Source organism: Oryx dammah, unplaced genomic scaffold, assembly GCF_014754425.2.
Source record: "Oryx dammah isolate SB20612 unplaced genomic scaffold, SCBI_Odam_1.1 HiC_scaffold_28, whole genome shotgun sequence".
In the NCBI taxonomy this organism is placed as follows: domain Eukaryota; kingdom Metazoa; phylum Chordata; class Mammalia; order Artiodactyla; family Bovidae; genus Oryx; species Oryx dammah.
In genome coordinates this window covers 87,372,095-87,389,754 of record NW_024070212.1, presented here as the reverse complement: position 1 = coordinate 87,389,754, position 17,660 = coordinate 87,372,095, and the positions used below count along the sequence as shown (strand labels likewise).

At 37.2% G+C, this 17,660-nt stretch overlaps 2 protein-coding genes across 4 annotated transcripts in view; one reads left to right on the top strand and one right to left on the bottom strand.

Moving 5' to 3' along the window:
* The window catches only part of PRKAA2 (protein kinase AMP-activated catalytic subunit alpha 2), an 81,898-nt gene extending 68,607 nt beyond the window's left edge, over positions 1 to 13,291 (top strand). Inside the window, exons 9-10 of one of the 3 annotated variants that reach the window (XM_040231054.1) lie at positions 10,092 to 10,170; positions 12,907 to 13,291. In XM_040231054.1, the coding sequence (XP_040086988.1) occupies positions 10,092 to 10,170; positions 12,907 to 12,994 (167 nt within the window). In that variant the 3' untranslated portion in view covers positions 12,995 to 13,291. Of the gene's footprint in view, positions 1 to 1,032; positions 8,823 to 10,091; positions 10,391 to 12,906 lie in introns of those variants that run through there. The other 2 variants (XM_040231055.1, XM_040231053.1) reach the window with 2 other exon arrangements.
* Positions 8,594 to 17,660, bottom strand: part of FYB2 (FYN binding protein 2) — a 151,668-nt gene continuing 142,601 nt past the window's right edge. Inside the window, exons 17-19 of the mRNA XM_040231938.1 lie at positions 14,910 to 15,066; positions 14,770 to 14,803; positions 8,594 to 14,209 (exon numbers count right to left, since the gene is read on the bottom strand). Coding sequence (XP_040087872.1) covers positions 14,188 to 14,209; positions 14,770 to 14,803; positions 14,910 to 15,066 — 213 coding nt within the window. The 3' untranslated portion in view covers positions 8,594 to 14,187. The remainder of the gene's footprint in view (positions 14,210 to 14,769; positions 14,804 to 14,909; positions 15,067 to 17,660) is intronic.

The following is a 17,660-nucleotide window of genomic DNA, read 5'->3' as shown; positions in this document are numbered from 1 at the left end:
AAAAAAAAAAAAGTCATTTGAAGTATTGACTGTGGAGGAAAATAAGGAAGAATAGGGAAATAATTTTTACCTACAATTAGCTGAATTAGGTTGTCACACTTCTCCTTTCATATTTTATCAGTAAGCATTATAATATCTAAAATTCAATGTTGATTAGCTTCTTTTATCTTGGGTGGCCATGGTGTCCAGATAGGCTTCTCCTGGGATTTGGGTTGGGTTTTATGCCCATGACCATCCAAGAGGCAAAGGAGTCAGGGGAGGTGGTCATGTCCAAGGATCTGGTATGAGTTGAGAGTCATACTTGGCTGAGCAAATGTGCTTATTCTGTGCAGAGGCCCCAGTGGGATGTGAGCAGAATAAACCAAGGGTCCACTGCTGGATGGAATCAGAGGAAAACCGAGTTCAGAGCTAAGGAAGCTGTTTTCTTAAACTGCCATCAACTGTAGCTGTGTCTATATGGTCCCTAGAACACCTTTATCAAAATTACCCAGAGTTCTTATTAAAAGGCAGATTCTTGGGAACTCTCCCAAACCTAGCAAATCTGAATCTCTCGAGATGGGTCCTTGGGGAACTGGGAATCAGCATTTTTAACAAGATTTCCTTTGCCCCTTCCCCCAGGCAGTTGCAGTGTTCTCTGAAGAATCAGTGCAATTGTAATTTCTGTTTTTAATTATTTTTTAATGTTGTTGATATACTGCAAGAAAATAATCCTCCAAAGGTGTGCTTTCTTCAGATAAAAGGGTATGAGGAACCTTTGACTTCAAGGTTGCTGTCAAACAGTATGTTGAGAAGGATTTAGTCATCACATTTTGATTGTGTGGCAGTGTTACTGTTGGATAGTGATGTCTTTCACAGTTGTGGGAGGGGAAAGTTTTTGCCACCCCTACTCCTAAAACCCTGCAACATGACGTTGGCTCCCAGGATGCCCTAGCTCAGATGTGTTCACTTAATATTCTGAATAAGATACCCTCATAGGAAGGGCTGGGGCGAATACACTGTTCATGCAAATTGCTCTTTTTTGGTCCCTTTCAGATGAGGTGGTGGAGCAGAGGTCTGGTTCCTCAACGCCTCAGCGGTCCTGTTCTGCTGCTGGCTTACACAGGCCACGGTGCAGTTTGGATTCTGTAACTGCGGAGGGCCATTCACTCTCTGGCTCTCTCACGGGCTCCTTGACCGGAAGCATGTCGTCCTCTGTCTCACCGCGCCGGGGCAGTCACACCATGGACTTTTTTGAAATGTGTGCCAGTCTGATCACTACTTTAGCACGCTGATGATCTTTCGCTAGTTTTTTTTTCTGTTACTGCACTGTGAAAATCAGATATATTCTTTAAATTATTATTTTACTTATGGATATCACATACTCTGAACTACTGGTTGAGGGCCGTGACTGTCTTCAGGGGACACAGTACCACTGAAATCTACTGAAAAGAAAAGGTCTGACATTTTATTTACTGTAGACATCTGTAATTCTGTTCTGCCTATTATAAATTCACATAGGCAGTATCTTTAATATGTGAACACTGATGAATATTATTAACCTAAAATTGTGGATTCACTACAGATGATTAATATACCTTCACTGGTGAACCATCTCAGTCAACAGGTAGTTTGGCAACATCTTGCTTTACTGTTTAGTGTAGGTAAATCCAGTTTGCTTCCTAAATTTCAGCAGGCTTTAAGCTGTGTTTATGCACAAGATTTAAAAATAACATAAATATTAGTAAGATAGAATTTAAATGTTGAAATCTTAAGAGCCAGCTCCCCCTCCCCCAAATTTTAGAACCAAATTCTACTATCAGTTTCTGCAGATATTGCCCAGTGTTCAACAGAAGGGCTGTGGTCCTGAAACAGGTAATGGTCATTTCCAGGTTCCTTCAAAACAGCTATAACCAACCAGAGGTTTTATCTTGAGATTTTCCTGAATAACATATATAAGAGCCTTCAAGGTTCTACTCAGTACTGGAACATCTGGAATTACAACTTTTGTCTTTTTCATAAACGTGTATCATTTTACAACATGCCTTCAAAATCTACCTTTCTCAAGTTCTTTTACACTGTATTTATTTTTGTACTCCACCAAGCATGATGAAATAGTTAAATGAAACAAAGCAAAATATTGACAGTCCCTTGGAGAGAACTCTTGTCTTTGGTCTCTTACTGCGTGTGCTGGTGAGGAGTGTGTGCCTGTCCTTTTGCATCCGTCATGCCTATTACTCACCAGAAGTTTGTTGCTGTAGTCACCCTACTCCCTCACCTTCCCTAATCACCTTTGTCATTGTTTCTTGTTTGATCCTTAGTGGCTGATGGACTTAGTTTTGAAATCTTCTCTGGTTCTCTTTCTTTGTTCTACATCTTGGTTGCTAGCCATCCAATTTGAAACACTGTTCTGGCCCTAAGGGCTTTTGTGTACTTCCAAAGCTTGGTAGGTTTGTGACCTTCACTGTTGAACCTGTTAGGGCAGGGAAGCCTTAAACATTCAAAAAAATTCTCTCTTGAATAATATATGTGTTGTTTACATATATACATATATGTATTTGTATACCAGTGCTTTTAAAGGAAAACCAAACTTTTTTTTTTTTTTTTGGCTTTGTGCAAGTTTTTTTAAGGCTTTAAAAAAAAAAAAAAACACCCTATATAAAAAGTAGGGTCGATAATAGCCCATTGATGATATTCTGTTTTAGTAAAAAATATTTAATTTTTAAATTATGTATAATTTATCTAATTTGTATTTATTCATCTTGTTCAATACGTTGTAATTAACAGTCTCATTCACCTGACTTACCCTAGAAATGATTACGTGATTAAGCTCTTGAAAACAAAAAGTGAACACTTCCTTGACAGGTTTCTCTCTCTTTGCCAAAAATAATGTGTTTTCTACCAAGAAGCAAATGAGAATGTTAAACCAAATTTCTCTTGTGTTTGGGAAAGACAAGTATGTCTGTCTTTAAAGAGTTTTGAGTCAGGAGTTTGCAGTATGTCACATAATATTGTTTAGCAGAACTTTAAAAAATGGTATTACATAACTTTTAAGTATGACTTAATATCAAAATACAAGGAATCCTTGTTTGGCAATTTGAGAAAGAGTGGGGTTGCAGTTAAGGTGTTTTAAAAATTTAAACCTTTGAAAGATTGCCATCTAGTGGCATCAAAATAAACTTTTTTGTGTATATTTTTATAGGGATAAGCAGTCCTGCTGCATTTATCTTGATGTGCATATACATCTGGCAAAATTTTGGCCCCAACAAATGTGTAAATACCTCTTTTGGGAAACACAGGGCCACCTCATAATATTTGCCTGTTAATGGGATGACCTTCAAAATAAATTAATCTGACTCCTTACTCCCAATGACAAAATCCCTAATAATTTTGAAGGCAGAGAAACAGTAGGAAGGAATCCAGTGGCATTTTAACTTCCTTAATGAATCAGATATTAGAAACATATTAAAATTGCTTTATATGGTTATGTTTTTTAAAGTTAAAAAACTATGTACTATTTTTTCATTCTTGCCAGTACTTATGAATATCTACATTTTGATAGCTACGTGTTTTCAGAGAACCAAGGGTCACAGTTTGGGTTCTTGTGTGCTGAGGTTTTCAGAGACAGCTCTTCTGTGAATGTAGATGGTGTAATACATTGGTCTGCAGAGAGAAGATTACAGGAGGCTCAGTCCAGCATAATAGGTCTAGAGCATTTTCATAGGAGTCTCTGCTGCTCATACAGGGCGAGGGAAAGAATCAGTTGCTAAATTCCCATGTTTCAGTCTTGTAACCTGGATGAGTGTGGATGTGGTATGTGGTAGACAGACCGTGGGTAGGAACACTTTCTTCATGTTATGATTTTGAGGGAGAACTCTATTATTAGGCTACAGATAAAGTCTCAGCTATATCATGAAAATGGAGTCCACAGTGGTTCTGGAACAGCATTTCTGAAACTGCATTCTGTGAGATGCTCTGCAAAAAAGGGGTTTCATTGAGCAAGTCTGATAAATGAAACGTTACTCTCCTGCTTGAAGATGACAAAGGATGTGACCATTAAAGACTTTAACCAGTCCTTCTGTGGAAAAAGAAAATCATTTAAGTTTGTTTAATCTTGCTTTGTCCAAATTAATTTAAACACTGTTTTAAACTTACTATTCCCTGGGGGGAAAAGCATAATCAGAAAATATGATTTTAAGAAAATTATTTACCAGGTTGCCATAATTAGGTAGATAAAAATTAAGATTTCCTTTGCCCTTATCAGTTGTTGGAGAGACTCTGATTCAAAATCAGAATTATTTTAACCTGTATACATATTCATCTTAAGCGAACACTGGCTTAGTGGAATTTTGCATGCCTACAACTTATTTCATAGCACTTTAATTGTCTTAATCAGGTTTGGTATTTTGTGGAAAGCAAAATTTATTCTTTTTTGTGTTGAATGGATAACTGAAAAACCTTAAATAAGGTTACTTCTAAAAATGGTGTAAGAGACTAGTGACTAATGCTTTGGCTCAATGGGTAATGAGTCAATAGCTTTGATTCCTTCTTTCAGAAAGTGTAATCAGTGAACATTTTCTGAACACTTTTATATAAGAAGACACCAAATTTAGATCTAATTCCGGTTATTCTTCAATGAAGGAAAAAACAACATCCCAAATTATATATGTAGGGTGGGAGGCAAGACTATTACAAGTTGGGCTTTTGTTTTGATCAACAGACTTTTGAGACACTTTTGTAACCTCTGGTGTTTGCATTCCTTGATACTTGCTAGCCATCCAGGAGCCTAAATTATTCGGAAGTAACAATATTCCATGTCAGGCAATTGGCTATAGGTAGTACAGACAGTTCTCCCCTTTCCTTTCTGCAAATAGGTTTCCTGTGACAGTTACATATCCTGGGCTTGCTTTCTCTTATTCCCTAGCCAGTTTGTACTCAGGGAATACTAATTGATTTTTATATTAGATGAGACATAATTGAGAAAATAATCATAGACAACTGTTACAGATTCTTTGATTATTTGGATTTATCTGAAAATGTATATTTTATTGAATTAATCTAAACAATGTACCTTTGATTTTATAAACTAAATGATCTTGGAATCTGCCTGCCATAGGCACTGCATCTTTGTCTCTTCACTGATTAATAATTTAAAATCTTAATGACTGTGAAATCTAAGTATCTAAATGCTAGACATATTCACAGTTTTGTCTGTTTTTATTTCTTTTTAAAAGACCTCCACGTTTTCAGTTTGGCATTTCTTTACCTGATACTTTTGTCACTCTGTGACTTTTTAAATAGAGAATGTACTTTTTAAAAGTAATAGATCTCAGAGACTCTAAAATTCTGGATGAGGGATCTGTGCAATTTGTTTGTAAGTCACATCCTGTGTTGGGCCTCATTTTTATAACCTCTGAAGTGGAAGGGATAGATTAAAACACCTCTGGGTTACCTTTGAGCTTTAAAATTGTCTCTTCTCTGTCTTTTCATATGATTTGTATTAGCGTTCACTTTTTACATGCTGAGAGATTGTATACTAATGTGAATGATCTATATTTGCTTGGCGAGGTATTTTGAAGATACATACTTGAATGTTTTTCTAAATACAGCTGCCCCCCCTGGAATACAAATGACAAAATCATCCAGAAAACCAAATATGTTAAAATATTAATATCATGTATGTGTACTTGCCATAAAGCAAAAGATGACAAATTTGGAGTGATGGAAGTGTTCCATACATTTTAATGGTGATTGTGGCTCAGCTGATAAAGAATCTGCCTGCAATGCAGGAGACCTGGGTTCGATCTCTGGATTGGGAAGATCCCCTGGAGAAGGAAGAGGCTACCCACTCCAGTATTCTGGCCTGGAGAATTTCATGGACAGTATAGTCCATGGGGTCACAAAGAGTTGGACACGACTGAGTGACTTTCATGTCACTTTAGATCCAGAGACCCTCCATATCTATTAACTAATTTAATACATTACAATCACCCAATCACCTTATGTGTTAATGATTTTCCAAATGAGAAAGCAGGACCAGAGCTTTAATGCCATATAATGCCATATAATGTTCAATGATGATCACTTTCTGTGCCCCCTTCCCTTGGGGGAAACAGTCTGAATCACTGAAACATCTTAGTAGCCAAGTAATAAAAATAAACACAGACGCATTGCTTTCAAGTCTTAGAGTGACATGAAGTAGTCTTAATATTTTTTAGTTTATTTGAATGAGTTGATTGTACTAACTAGATGTATTTATGATTATATATTGATTTTTGTTAAGTACTTTTAAGTTATTGAGGGTGCTTAAAACTACTGAAGAAACTTTTTAGGCCATGATTCTTCCTTTATTTATGTGATTCTTACAGCACAGTGCTTTTTTAAAAAGTAAAGCCAGCCCTAACTCCTATCTTAGATTATCATAATTTTTTACTATTAATCTAAATTAGGCTAATCTAAATTTCATATACAAATTGGTAATTTTTCATTTCAAATGCATATTAGATGATAAGATACTATTCTCATAGAGTATATTTCTGTTCACAAACTACCAAGTATTATCAGCTTGATACAGATTCTTCCAGACCTTATAGAAATTTGAAATGTAATTTATGTTTGAGCTTTTAAGAGTATATCTTATTTATACAAGTTGCTGGCATCCTTACCAGTCTTATCCATATACAATTATAATGCATTTGATGCCACTGAACAGTAATAACATGAAGAACAGGACCCACAGTGTAGACTAGATTAAGTTTTAATTCAGCTTTTTCAGCCATAACCTGATAAGAATCAGGCTGGGTCTAGAAGTGATCAGATTGTGGGACTGTATTACTTTTGTGAGTCAGTGTTTACTGCCAGCCTTGCACAGCAATGCCAGTTTGCAGCCATGGTTGTGTATGTGACTTTCTGTGACTACTGTTTATATATAAAGCTGTTCGGATGTTATGGAAGTAGCTCATGATTTTATCTGGACAAACAGGGTATGTAAATTTAAGTTACATTTGAAAAAGTGCAATTAAGGAAATCCTAGCGTAGAAAGCTCTTTGGAGGAAAAAGTGAAGTGTTTATAGAACATTCTAGCATGACAACACTTTTAAACACATATAGAATTTTGACAAGGTTCATACAGTGTGAATTTTTTAATTCCAGGTTTGCTACTTTGTGTTGATTTATAATTTCAAGGAAGGAATAGGAACATTCTACCCAAGGAGAACTGCACAGTTCATTTTTTGCTGTTAATTTAAGCTTGCATTTTTCACAAGTAAAAGTCCTTTTTAAATTTTGTTACAAAGAAAAAACATTTTTCTAGACAGGTAATGGTTTCCTAAGGTGGAAAAGAGAAATAGATCCCACTAAAAAAGCAAAACACCTTAATTAATTGTGCCTTCTTTCTTAAATTGTAGGAATAATAATTAGTTAACAATGTATTTACACTGTATTTTTTCCCTAATTCCCCTCATTTTCACTTGTCTGTCCACAGTCACATGGTTTGTCTTTGCCTGTTTGTGTTTGGGTTCCTTTGGCCAGGCCTCACTGTCATTGTCAGAAATTGTCCACTAGCTGTGTCTGTGTTGCTTCACTTCTTACGTCACCTTGGTAAAAGTTTGGCTGCCTTCTCATGGTTTTAAAATAAAAGCAATGAATAGCAATCTTTATATTTCAACCCTTTAAAAAGTTTGTAAAGGAAAGAAATAATGCAGAACAAAGAACAAAATCTAATTTGGAATCTGATTCTCAGTTTGGCTGCTGTGGCAGCAGCGGGTCATTTAACCTCATTTAATGTTTTCATCTATAAAATATGGGTGTAACCTACCTCACAGATACGTGTGAGAAACTGTTGGGAGGCCCTTGTTTAAATACAGGGTTTATCATCATATTTAATGTAAATCCCCCTTTTTTTTAAATAGATATCTTTGATACTGATAGGATGAGTATCTTGATTTTAGGTAAGTTATGTGGTAAGAATGTAGAAGAATGTTTAGGAACACAGTTTCACAAATTATGGTATTCTTATTTTTAAGTGACTTGAAATTTCTTGAAAATATCAAATATTCAAATATTAAATTTGTCTTTTGTTGCAAGAGATATTCAGAACTTAATATGTTGGCTGAAGATGCCTTAGCATACCAAATTACAGCGTTTTCTTGAGACTACTCACAAATATCTATGGTTGTACAATGTTTTGAGTGTTTAATGTAAAATTGTTATAGAACTGTGAACTCTGAGCATAGTAATCTTAATATTGTTTTAGGAAGAATGCTTGTGTTCAATATCATATATGCTTAAATATCATACAGTGACTTTGGAATGCAACAAACAAAACTGAAAGTTGACAGCCATTAGGTTGTTGTGTCCATGACAATCATAAGAAAATATAAGATTGGATATTGTTCCAAAAAGTTTCAAGAACATCTTGGGGAAAAAAATTCCATAGGCTGATATATTTACCCATCAAAGCACTTGATTACATATCTAGTAAGATAATTTTTTTAACTGTTAAAATTGGGATCGTGTTTTATAATTCATTTAAGAAATGGAAACAAAAAAAGACCAGACTTTTAGTGCTTTTGTGTTTTAATAACCATAGATGCAAATTTCAGTTTTGTTATATATATATATATATATATATATTTTGTGAATGTTAAATGATCAGTGGAAGGATCTGTCTTCTAGCAACTGTGTGCTATGGGTGTCCTCTTGAATTACACAGCATTTCATAGTTACAAGTTCTCCCTAGTTAATATTTGCACTGTATAAGCTCACAGGTAACAAACACAAGAGAGAAATGATTGCTTCCAAGCTTTTTTCACAAAATCAAATTAAAGTCTCTGGTTAATTTGAAAGCTCTTTTGTTTCTATTCAGTCATTGATACTCTGCATGTCAATTAATAGTTGCAGACAAAGCTGTTGTAGAACTTGGCTGCCTCTGACCCCTTGGCGACTCCACACCATCTTTGTCCACTTTTGTCTTCCTTGTTGTGCACTGTAGTCTCTAACTTTAGCCACTGTATTAGTTTCCTATTGCTGCCATAAGAAGTTACTATAAACATGGTGACTTAACACAAGTTTATTATCTTACAGTTCTGTAAGTCAGAAGTCCAGTGGGCTTAGCTGGTGTTTCCGCATCAAATCAACACAGGCTGACAACCGCAGCGGCAGTAGGGAAAAGCTCTGGGCAGAATCTGTTTCAAGGCTTATTCAAGTTGGTGGTGAATTCAGTTCCATGCTGCTATGGGACTGCAGGCCCGTTTCCCTTCTGGCTCTTCGCTGGGAATCACTTGCAGTTTCTAGAGACCAGCATCATTGCCTGGTCCAAGGCTCCTTTCATCCTCAAAGCGAGCGACAGAGGGCTCGTGCTTGAGACATTTCCTGCCTCTTCACTACATCTCTGACTGGCGGGCTGTCTGGTAGTCAAGGTCCATGCTGTTAAATAGGGCTCACTTGAATAATCTCCCTATTTTAAGGTCAACTGGTGAGCAAACTTAATTTCATGTAAAAAGTTCTTTCTCCCAAGTCACATAACATATTTATAGGTATTAAAGCCAGGAGAAGAAGATCACTGAAGCCAAAATTCTGCTTATCATAGGAGAGGAAGGGAAAGGCCTAGATGACTTCAGGCTTACAACAGAGTTTTACACTGAAGGCTTCTGAGAATAGAGAACAATGTAGACGTGGTCCTATGTGCTTATGATGGGCACCTCCCATAGACTTCCTGAAAAACATCCAAGTTGAGATTTATAAGATTTCTATTTGCTTCCTCAAACTTCTATACTTTTCTGATATCCTACAATAAGCATCTATTCCCTATACAATTTAAGAAATAAAGGGAAAAGGTATTCACAGTAACAAAAACAAACATGTTCTCTTCAAATTTTGGATAAAGAAAAAAGAACTCATAAATCTCAACTTGGATGTTTTTCAGAAAGTATACAGGAGGTGACCATCATAAGCACATAGGACCACATCTACATTGCTTGTTCTCTATTCTCAGCAGCCATCAGTATAAAAACTGTTGAAAGCCTAAAGTCTTACCCTTGTTACCCCAAAAGAACCACTTCTTAGCAATTTGTCTTTATGTATTGACGTTTTTCTCTTCCTCTTCTTCCCTCTAGAATCCTATGTTTTAAAAGTTCTGAACTTATGTGGGAGAGGCCCTGCTGTAGAGAATGCTATGGCAGCTTGGAAGACCAGGTGTGTCAGAGGTGCTAAAAAGGAGGAAGGGACTTCTGTCAGTGCATGTTAGCAGGTTGCTGGTGGCCTGGCCTATACATGAATGAGGGTATCATTAACCTCTCTTAGGTCCAGGCCCTTTGCAGGCTGTCTTTTTCTCTGACAGAGTGTTGTCATCTCTAATGATATCTTTTGATACAAAATTAAAAAGTTAAATAGAAACTCAGTCTTTCCATTGAAATGTTTTGCTAGATTAGGGTTTCTAGGAGACAGATGACATCTGCTTGAGACATCACTGAAATTACAGTTATAATGTTTGTATTAAGGGACTTTGTAGATTGATAGCATTGAAACTGAACTTCACACACTATGATTTAAAGAATGGAAGGAATGTGGCTGATCATGAAATAGAAATAACTACTTTGATGTAGATGGAATGTTTTTCCTAAAAATGTATTCCATGTCGGTAGTTATTAGGTATTTGTTTTTATTAGACCAAATGGTTTTTACTTTAAAAACATAGAGAAGTGTTGTTTCAAAAACCTGTTAAGTATATCTATGTAAAATTTTTATATCTTAGCCATTTTTTTTAAAGATTGGATTATTTTATTAACATCTTCAGTTCAGTCGCTCAGTCGTGTCCAACTCTGCAACTCCATGAATCGCAGCACGCCAGGCCTCCCCGTCTATCACCAACTCCCAGAGTTCACCCAAACTCATGTCCATTGAGTCGGTGATGCCATCCAGCCATCTCATCCTCTGTCGTCCCCTTCTCCTCCTGCCCGCAATCCCTCCCAGCATCAGAGTCTTTTCCAATGAGTCAACTCTTCACATGAGGTGGCCAAAGTATTGGAGTTTCAGCTTCAGCATCAGTCCTTCCAAAGAACACCCAGGGCTGATCTCCTTTAGAATGAACTGGTTGGATCTCCTTGCAGTCCAAGGGACTCTCAAGAGTCTTCTCCAGCACCACAGTTCAAAAGCATCAATTCTTTGGCGCTCAGCTTTCTTCACAGTCCAACTTTCACATCCATACATGACCACTGGAAAAACCGTATCCTTGACTAGATGGACCTTAGTCGGCAAAGTAATGTCTCTGCTTTTGAATATGCTGTCTAGGTTGGTCATAACTTTTCTTCCAAGGAGTAAGTGTCTTTGAATTTCATGCCTGCAATCACCATCTGCAGTGATTTTGGAGCCCAAAAAAACAAAGTCTGACACGTTTCCCCATCTACTTCCCATGAAGTGGACCAAATGCCATGATCTTCATTTTTGAATGTTGAGCTTTAAGCCAACTTTTTCACTCTCCTCTTTCACTTTCATCAAGAGGCTTTTTAGTTCCTCTTCACTTCTGCCATAAGGGTGGTGTCATCTGCATATCTGAGGATATTGATATTTCTCCCGGCAATCTTGATTCCAGCTTGTGCTTCTTCCAGCCCAGCGTTTCTCATGATGTACTCTGCATCTTCGTATCATCCAATTTTAACAGAATTCACTGAAACCAACATGCTTCTTTTTCATTATATGATTTTTATCCTCTTTTCTTGGCTAGATTTACTAGCATGAAAGATTTCTTACTAAATTATAGTGATTCTTTTGCTATCCCATGGACTGCAGCCCACCAGGCTCCTCTCTGTACATGGGATTTCCCAGGCAAGAATACTGAAGTGGGTTGTCATTTCCTTCTCTGGGGAGTAATGATGACAGTTTTTCCCTAACAATGTTTCTGGTAGCCCTGGGGTCCATCAGAAGTGGCTGCACTCCTTAGGAAATAGAGCAGATGGCCTGATGCACCTAAAGTCACCTTGGATTGATTACGAGGCCATATCACACTCATAGGGTTTATGCAGTGATGTACACATCAGCCTTTTTGCCTTGATCTCCCTTACAGATGATTTTCTGAATTTAAGAGGTCGAGATAGCCTAGCCATTCTTTCTAGTCTTAATTTCAAAACCCTGGTTTTGTGTTCAACATCTTCCAACTTCACAAAAGGCCAGGTACTAAAATAACCACACTTATATAGTATTCTGTATTAAGGGTTTTAGGACACTTATTTATTTATATTATTACATTACAGCCTGACAACAATCCTGAGAAGTAGACAAGGTGAGTGCTATTAGCGCTGCTTTACTGATGAGGAAATAAGAGACTCAGAGCTAAGTCATAGACTCAGAATACAAGGCCATGCCATGAGACAGAACGTGAATGGGACAGAGCTGTGTCAGGTAAAACTGAGTCCCGCTGTCGCCTCAGGATCTAAGGTCATGTTTTGGTGAGGTGGCAAGAGTGATAAGTAGGTTTTGGTCCTCTTTTGTATAGGATTATTGCATGAATGGTCTCTGCTCAACACAGCCTTGTACTCCCCCCTCAGCTTGGGCCACACCTGTCCTTGTCTCCTACAGTGCCCACAGTGTGGGAGAGGGCTGCAGTTGCCTGGCTGCCTGCCTCTCAGAGTAGTAAATTTAATTTGGGGGCTTAGGCGGGTGCAGGCAGAAATATATTCCCAGTCTTTGGTGTCAGCCTTAATCTCATCTCCCAAAAAAGAAATCTCATCATCACGTCTCAATTCTGTTTCTCTCTTACCTCTCCCTCTAATGGGCTCCTGGACTATATATACTTCTACTGTGGCCATCTTAAATTAAGGTCTAGGGCTCTTTCGCCTTGAATATTGCAAAGATGACTAGTCTCTCCTCGTTCTTATCTGTCATCCGTAATCAGTCAACCATATTGCCGTGATTTTTTTTTCCTTTTCTCTCTAGACATCTGGTGTTGTCTTCCTGCTTAAGACCTCTGGATGGTTCCTACTCTTTAGAGGAAAAAGTCCAAGTGACCTCTGTTACATTCTAGCCCTGGCTTACCCCATTTCAGCTCTTGCTACTTCCTACCAGATAGACTAGACTCCTCCTTCTTTGAATTTCTTCCTGGTCAACAGGGAGAGCATCGACTTCTCTGTGTCTTGTCCAGCAAATATATTATGTTTAAAGACCAAGTTTCGGTGTCACCTATATGTTGTTATAACTGTTATTTGTAATAATCTCTCCACCTATTTTCCTCTCTAAGCCCTATGAATACTTTTGATACTTTTCATCTGGAATAAGCTTCGCCTTTCTTGGCACATGCCATTTGGAACAAGAAAAAAAAAAAGATAACCTAGAAGCTTAAAAAATAGTGTCACAGTATAGAGGATGAGGCCATGGATCATGCCCTTGAAGGTCGGCGTCACCCCTGCCTAACATGCCGTGTACATCATTTGAAAAATAGAATGTTATTTACAGCTCAGCTTACTTCTACTCTCTGTAAGTAAAAATACTTATAAATTATTTTAATGCATATTAAGGCATAAACAAAACAATATCCTGTTGTCTAAAGTAAAAAAATGGTTATTTTAAACTGATACATTATATAATTTAAATGTTTAAACATATTTAGGCAATTCTCAAAATGTTGGGTGAATTGAGGAAAAAACTACTTTTCAGCATCCTATTCCCAAAGAAACCAATTTTTGGCAACATTTGTTAGATTTTTAGTTTTATGATAAAAATCAATGTAGAAATGTCTTCCTGCTTTAGGATTATACCTGAAATTGGAGTATTTGAAAGATGTTGGTTACATTATTTACTTTTCAGAATTAAATTTACAGCCAATTTAAATGCACAACATCTTCTTGAAATTATAAACACTCGTGTACTAATATTAGAAGCATTAGAAGCAAACTAACCATCTGCACAACTGACTAGGTGCCATAAGGCGTGATTTCTAACTTTGGACATGGCTCATTAAACAAGTGCTCAAATGCCAACACACACTGTTTCGCATTTTGAGCCAGCAGTGAAATACATACTGAAATAGACATTGAAAGATAACTGTTTAGTAGTGAAACCAACATCTAAATGTGGAGGACTTTTCTTTTCTAAGTTGTTAACGAAAACTTCCACAGATTCCACTGTCTCATGCTGGCAACATAAACTAACATAAAGCAGGGCTGAGACCTTAGAACTAGTTCACACTCGAGCAGGCCATACTGCTTGATCTTGATCTCTCTAAGGTGACCAGACTGGTTGCCTGAGGGAAAAAAGGAGAAATAAACAAACACTTTGAAATACAGGCCCATGGAAGAGTAAGAGATTTGGGAGGAATTTCTTATTCAGTTTAATATTCTTATACACCTTTAAAATGTTTGCAAATATGCTCTTTAGAGAAGTCTGATAACATACTCAGGAGAGGCAGACAAAAAAAATTACTCTTCCAAGTAATTTTTATAGAAGAAAGAATTAGTTGCTCAGTTGTATCACAGTTAGTTGCTTTGTGACCCCATGGACTGTTGTAGCCTGCCAGGCTCCTCTGTTCATGGGATTCTCTAGGTAAGAATACTGGAGTGGGTTGCCATTTCCTTCTGCAGGGGATCTTCCTGACCCAGGGATTGAACCTGGGTCTCCCACATTGCAGGCAGGTTCTTTACCATCTGAGCCACCAGGGAAGTCCTTCTTATACAATAGAGCATTGCATATTTACAAACTTTTCCTGAAGTGTATATATGCAATAGTCTTTCCTTGAGACTCATGTACACAGTAATGTATTAAGTATTCAGAATTTGATTTAAAGTATAAAGTCAAACCACTTACTTGAAATCTAGATGTTCAATTAGCACATATCCATCTATAGAAATAAAAATCACTATTACTAATCTGAAAGTTATAATGCTTTGAGTTTTTTTTCAAAAACAAGTGATTGAAATCTTATGGGCAATAACCTAGTAACTTACATTTGCCTTCAGAATTGCGGCATATCACTAGATTTTCTTCAGTGATATCAATGACATCCAGTTCTTCTCCAGGGGTTATTGGCAAGTCAGATATTCCATTTCTGGAATTATTGGAACACACCACTGCTGTGTTGATGACAGTAATCTCTTTGTCATACTGAAAGAAAAAATTACTAATCAGAATATACTTGCGTATTCTTTTTCATTATAACAACATTAATGAAAGACATACTATGGTAACCTCAAAATAAACTCGAGGCCAGATATTTGTTAACCGTCTAAGGAAAAAGAAAATAGCAAGATATTTAGGGAAAGAAAGGTTATTTTAAGAAATATAATACGTTTATTTATCATTACAAACCTTTACATTTGTTTGGTAAGATCATATTTTCCAAATGTTTTCATACCCATTCTCTAATTGAAGTAGAAGGAATTCTGGGAGGTGAGAACGTGGTAACATTGGTGTAAATTAAGTATTGTGAATGGTATCTTAATTGTTCCAGTAATGAAGTCAATCAGTAAACCCAGGAAAGGACAAGTTATAAAAAGAGGGAAACAGAAAGCCTCTTTGTGTAGTAGTGCTTTAGAGTTTATAATGTTCTTATATATACAGCATTTCTAGATGGCACTCTTTCCACCCTTCCTCTCTAGTGGGCTCATATATTCTTGCATACATGTATTAATAGCTGCAATACATGTATAAATAGCTACACATATTTTAAAGAGGTAGGAATGATGTGTGCTTCCCTGAGAGCTCAGTTGGTAAAGAATCCGCCTGCAATGCAGGAGACCCCAGTTTGATTCCTGGGTCTGGAAGATCTGCTGGAGAAGGGATAGGCTACCCACTGCAGTGTTCTTGGGCTTCCATTGTGGCTCAGCTGGTAAAGAATCAGCCTCCAACATGGGAGACCTGGGTTCAATCCCTGGGTTGGGAAGATCCCTGGAGAAGGGAAAGGCTACCCAATCCAGTATTCTGGCCTGAAGAATTCCATGGACTAAGTCCATGGGGTCACAAAGAGTCAGACACGACTGAGCAACTTTCATTTTAGGAATGGTGTGTAGGAGCAGGTCCCACTATCCTTTTGTGGTTAAAGACAAACACTTGTGGAGCAACTGAGGGATTTGATTTCTGGCCTTAGGAGAGTTTTTTTTTGTTTGTTTTGTTTGTTTTATTAACTAGCCAACCTATCCATGTACAGGTACACCACCTTTTAATGTATTAAAATCCACTTATTGGAAAAAGTTCTAGAATATGTAGCTTATGCTTGCAGATGTCTACTTCAATAAATTAGGGTAGCCACACATCTTCCTTTGCTCAGGATAGTCTCTGTTTATATTTAATGTCTCTAGTTATAAATACTTACTATGATTAAGTGTGCCTCCTTCCCCTCAGCAGTGTCCTGGATTTGGATGATGAATTATGATGGGTACCAAATGCGATCTAATCCACAAGACAGGTTTTTCTTTTGCCTAACAGAGTAATAGCTTCCTAACTGATCTTACCCTTTGCAGACCACCGTTCACAATGATTGCTTAAAATGCAAATCTGATTTCTTAAAATTCTAAAAACTCTTCATTCAAACCCAGATTTCTTAGTTTGACATTTAGGGTCCTTTGCACAACATCATTCCCCATCCCCCTCTCTTTCTTTTCCCTTCATTGAAGCCTCATCAAGCTATATGGTAATCCTGAATGCACTGTGTACCTTCCATATTTCCAATGCATTGCTCTTGTTGTTTTCTCTGCCTGAAATGCTTTTTTTCTCTTAAGCACTGTTCATGAAGGCTTTCATGACTGCTATGTATAATTTACTGTCTTAACTGCACTTTGTATGTACTCCATGATGACATTTAATCAACATATTGTCTCATAAAATAAAAATTGGAAGCCGTTTTATCCATCCTTGCACCCTCAATGCCTGACACAGATGAAGCACCCAATATTTTGGTTGGGTGTGATTTGAGATGAGTAAAATTTATTGAAACTGTTTGGTTTTTTTAATGATATATCAAGGAGACTCACCACAGGTGACTGGGAAGAATAGACTCAAGAGAATGGGAATTTCTGCTGCCTATGAGAGCATCAGAAATACAGTGGCAAATAAAAGCACTAGATGGAACATAGGGCCCTTTCAACCAGTAATTGTTACACATTCATTTTTCAACTAATCAAATATCATGGTTCACAGTAAGTAATTTCATATTATAATTTATAGATCTAGTAACCCAAATTAGCTTGGTTCAAGCAGAACTTATTAATGATTAAGAAGTATTTGTGTTTATTCCTAAATTGAGTCCAAAAACATTTTTATACAGTGTTAGGTACTACTATTACTCTCGCTACATGGACATGATACATAATATAACCCCTGTGCTCCAGGAATTCAAAGTTTAACTGATGAACATGTATTGCAATAATGCTGTTTTGTGATAAGTTAGAGGTTTGCTCAGGTATAAAGTATTGTAGAGGAAGAGCAATTTCTTTAATCAGCAAGTGTGAGTTCCTAGAGGAGATGCCTGGACTAGGTCATCACAGATGAACAGGTGCTAGTCAGATGGAGAAGCAGCAAGGATACACTGGACAGTGGAACGGATCAGGTCAACGTCTAGAGGAAGGAAATAGCGGGACAAGGATGCAGGTGGATGTTCACTCGAGAAACAGAACGAGGCGCAAAGTGCAAGCTGGAAGAATGGCACGAAATAAAACCGGGAAGACGAAGATCATGACACGAAGAGCTTTGTATAACTCTCT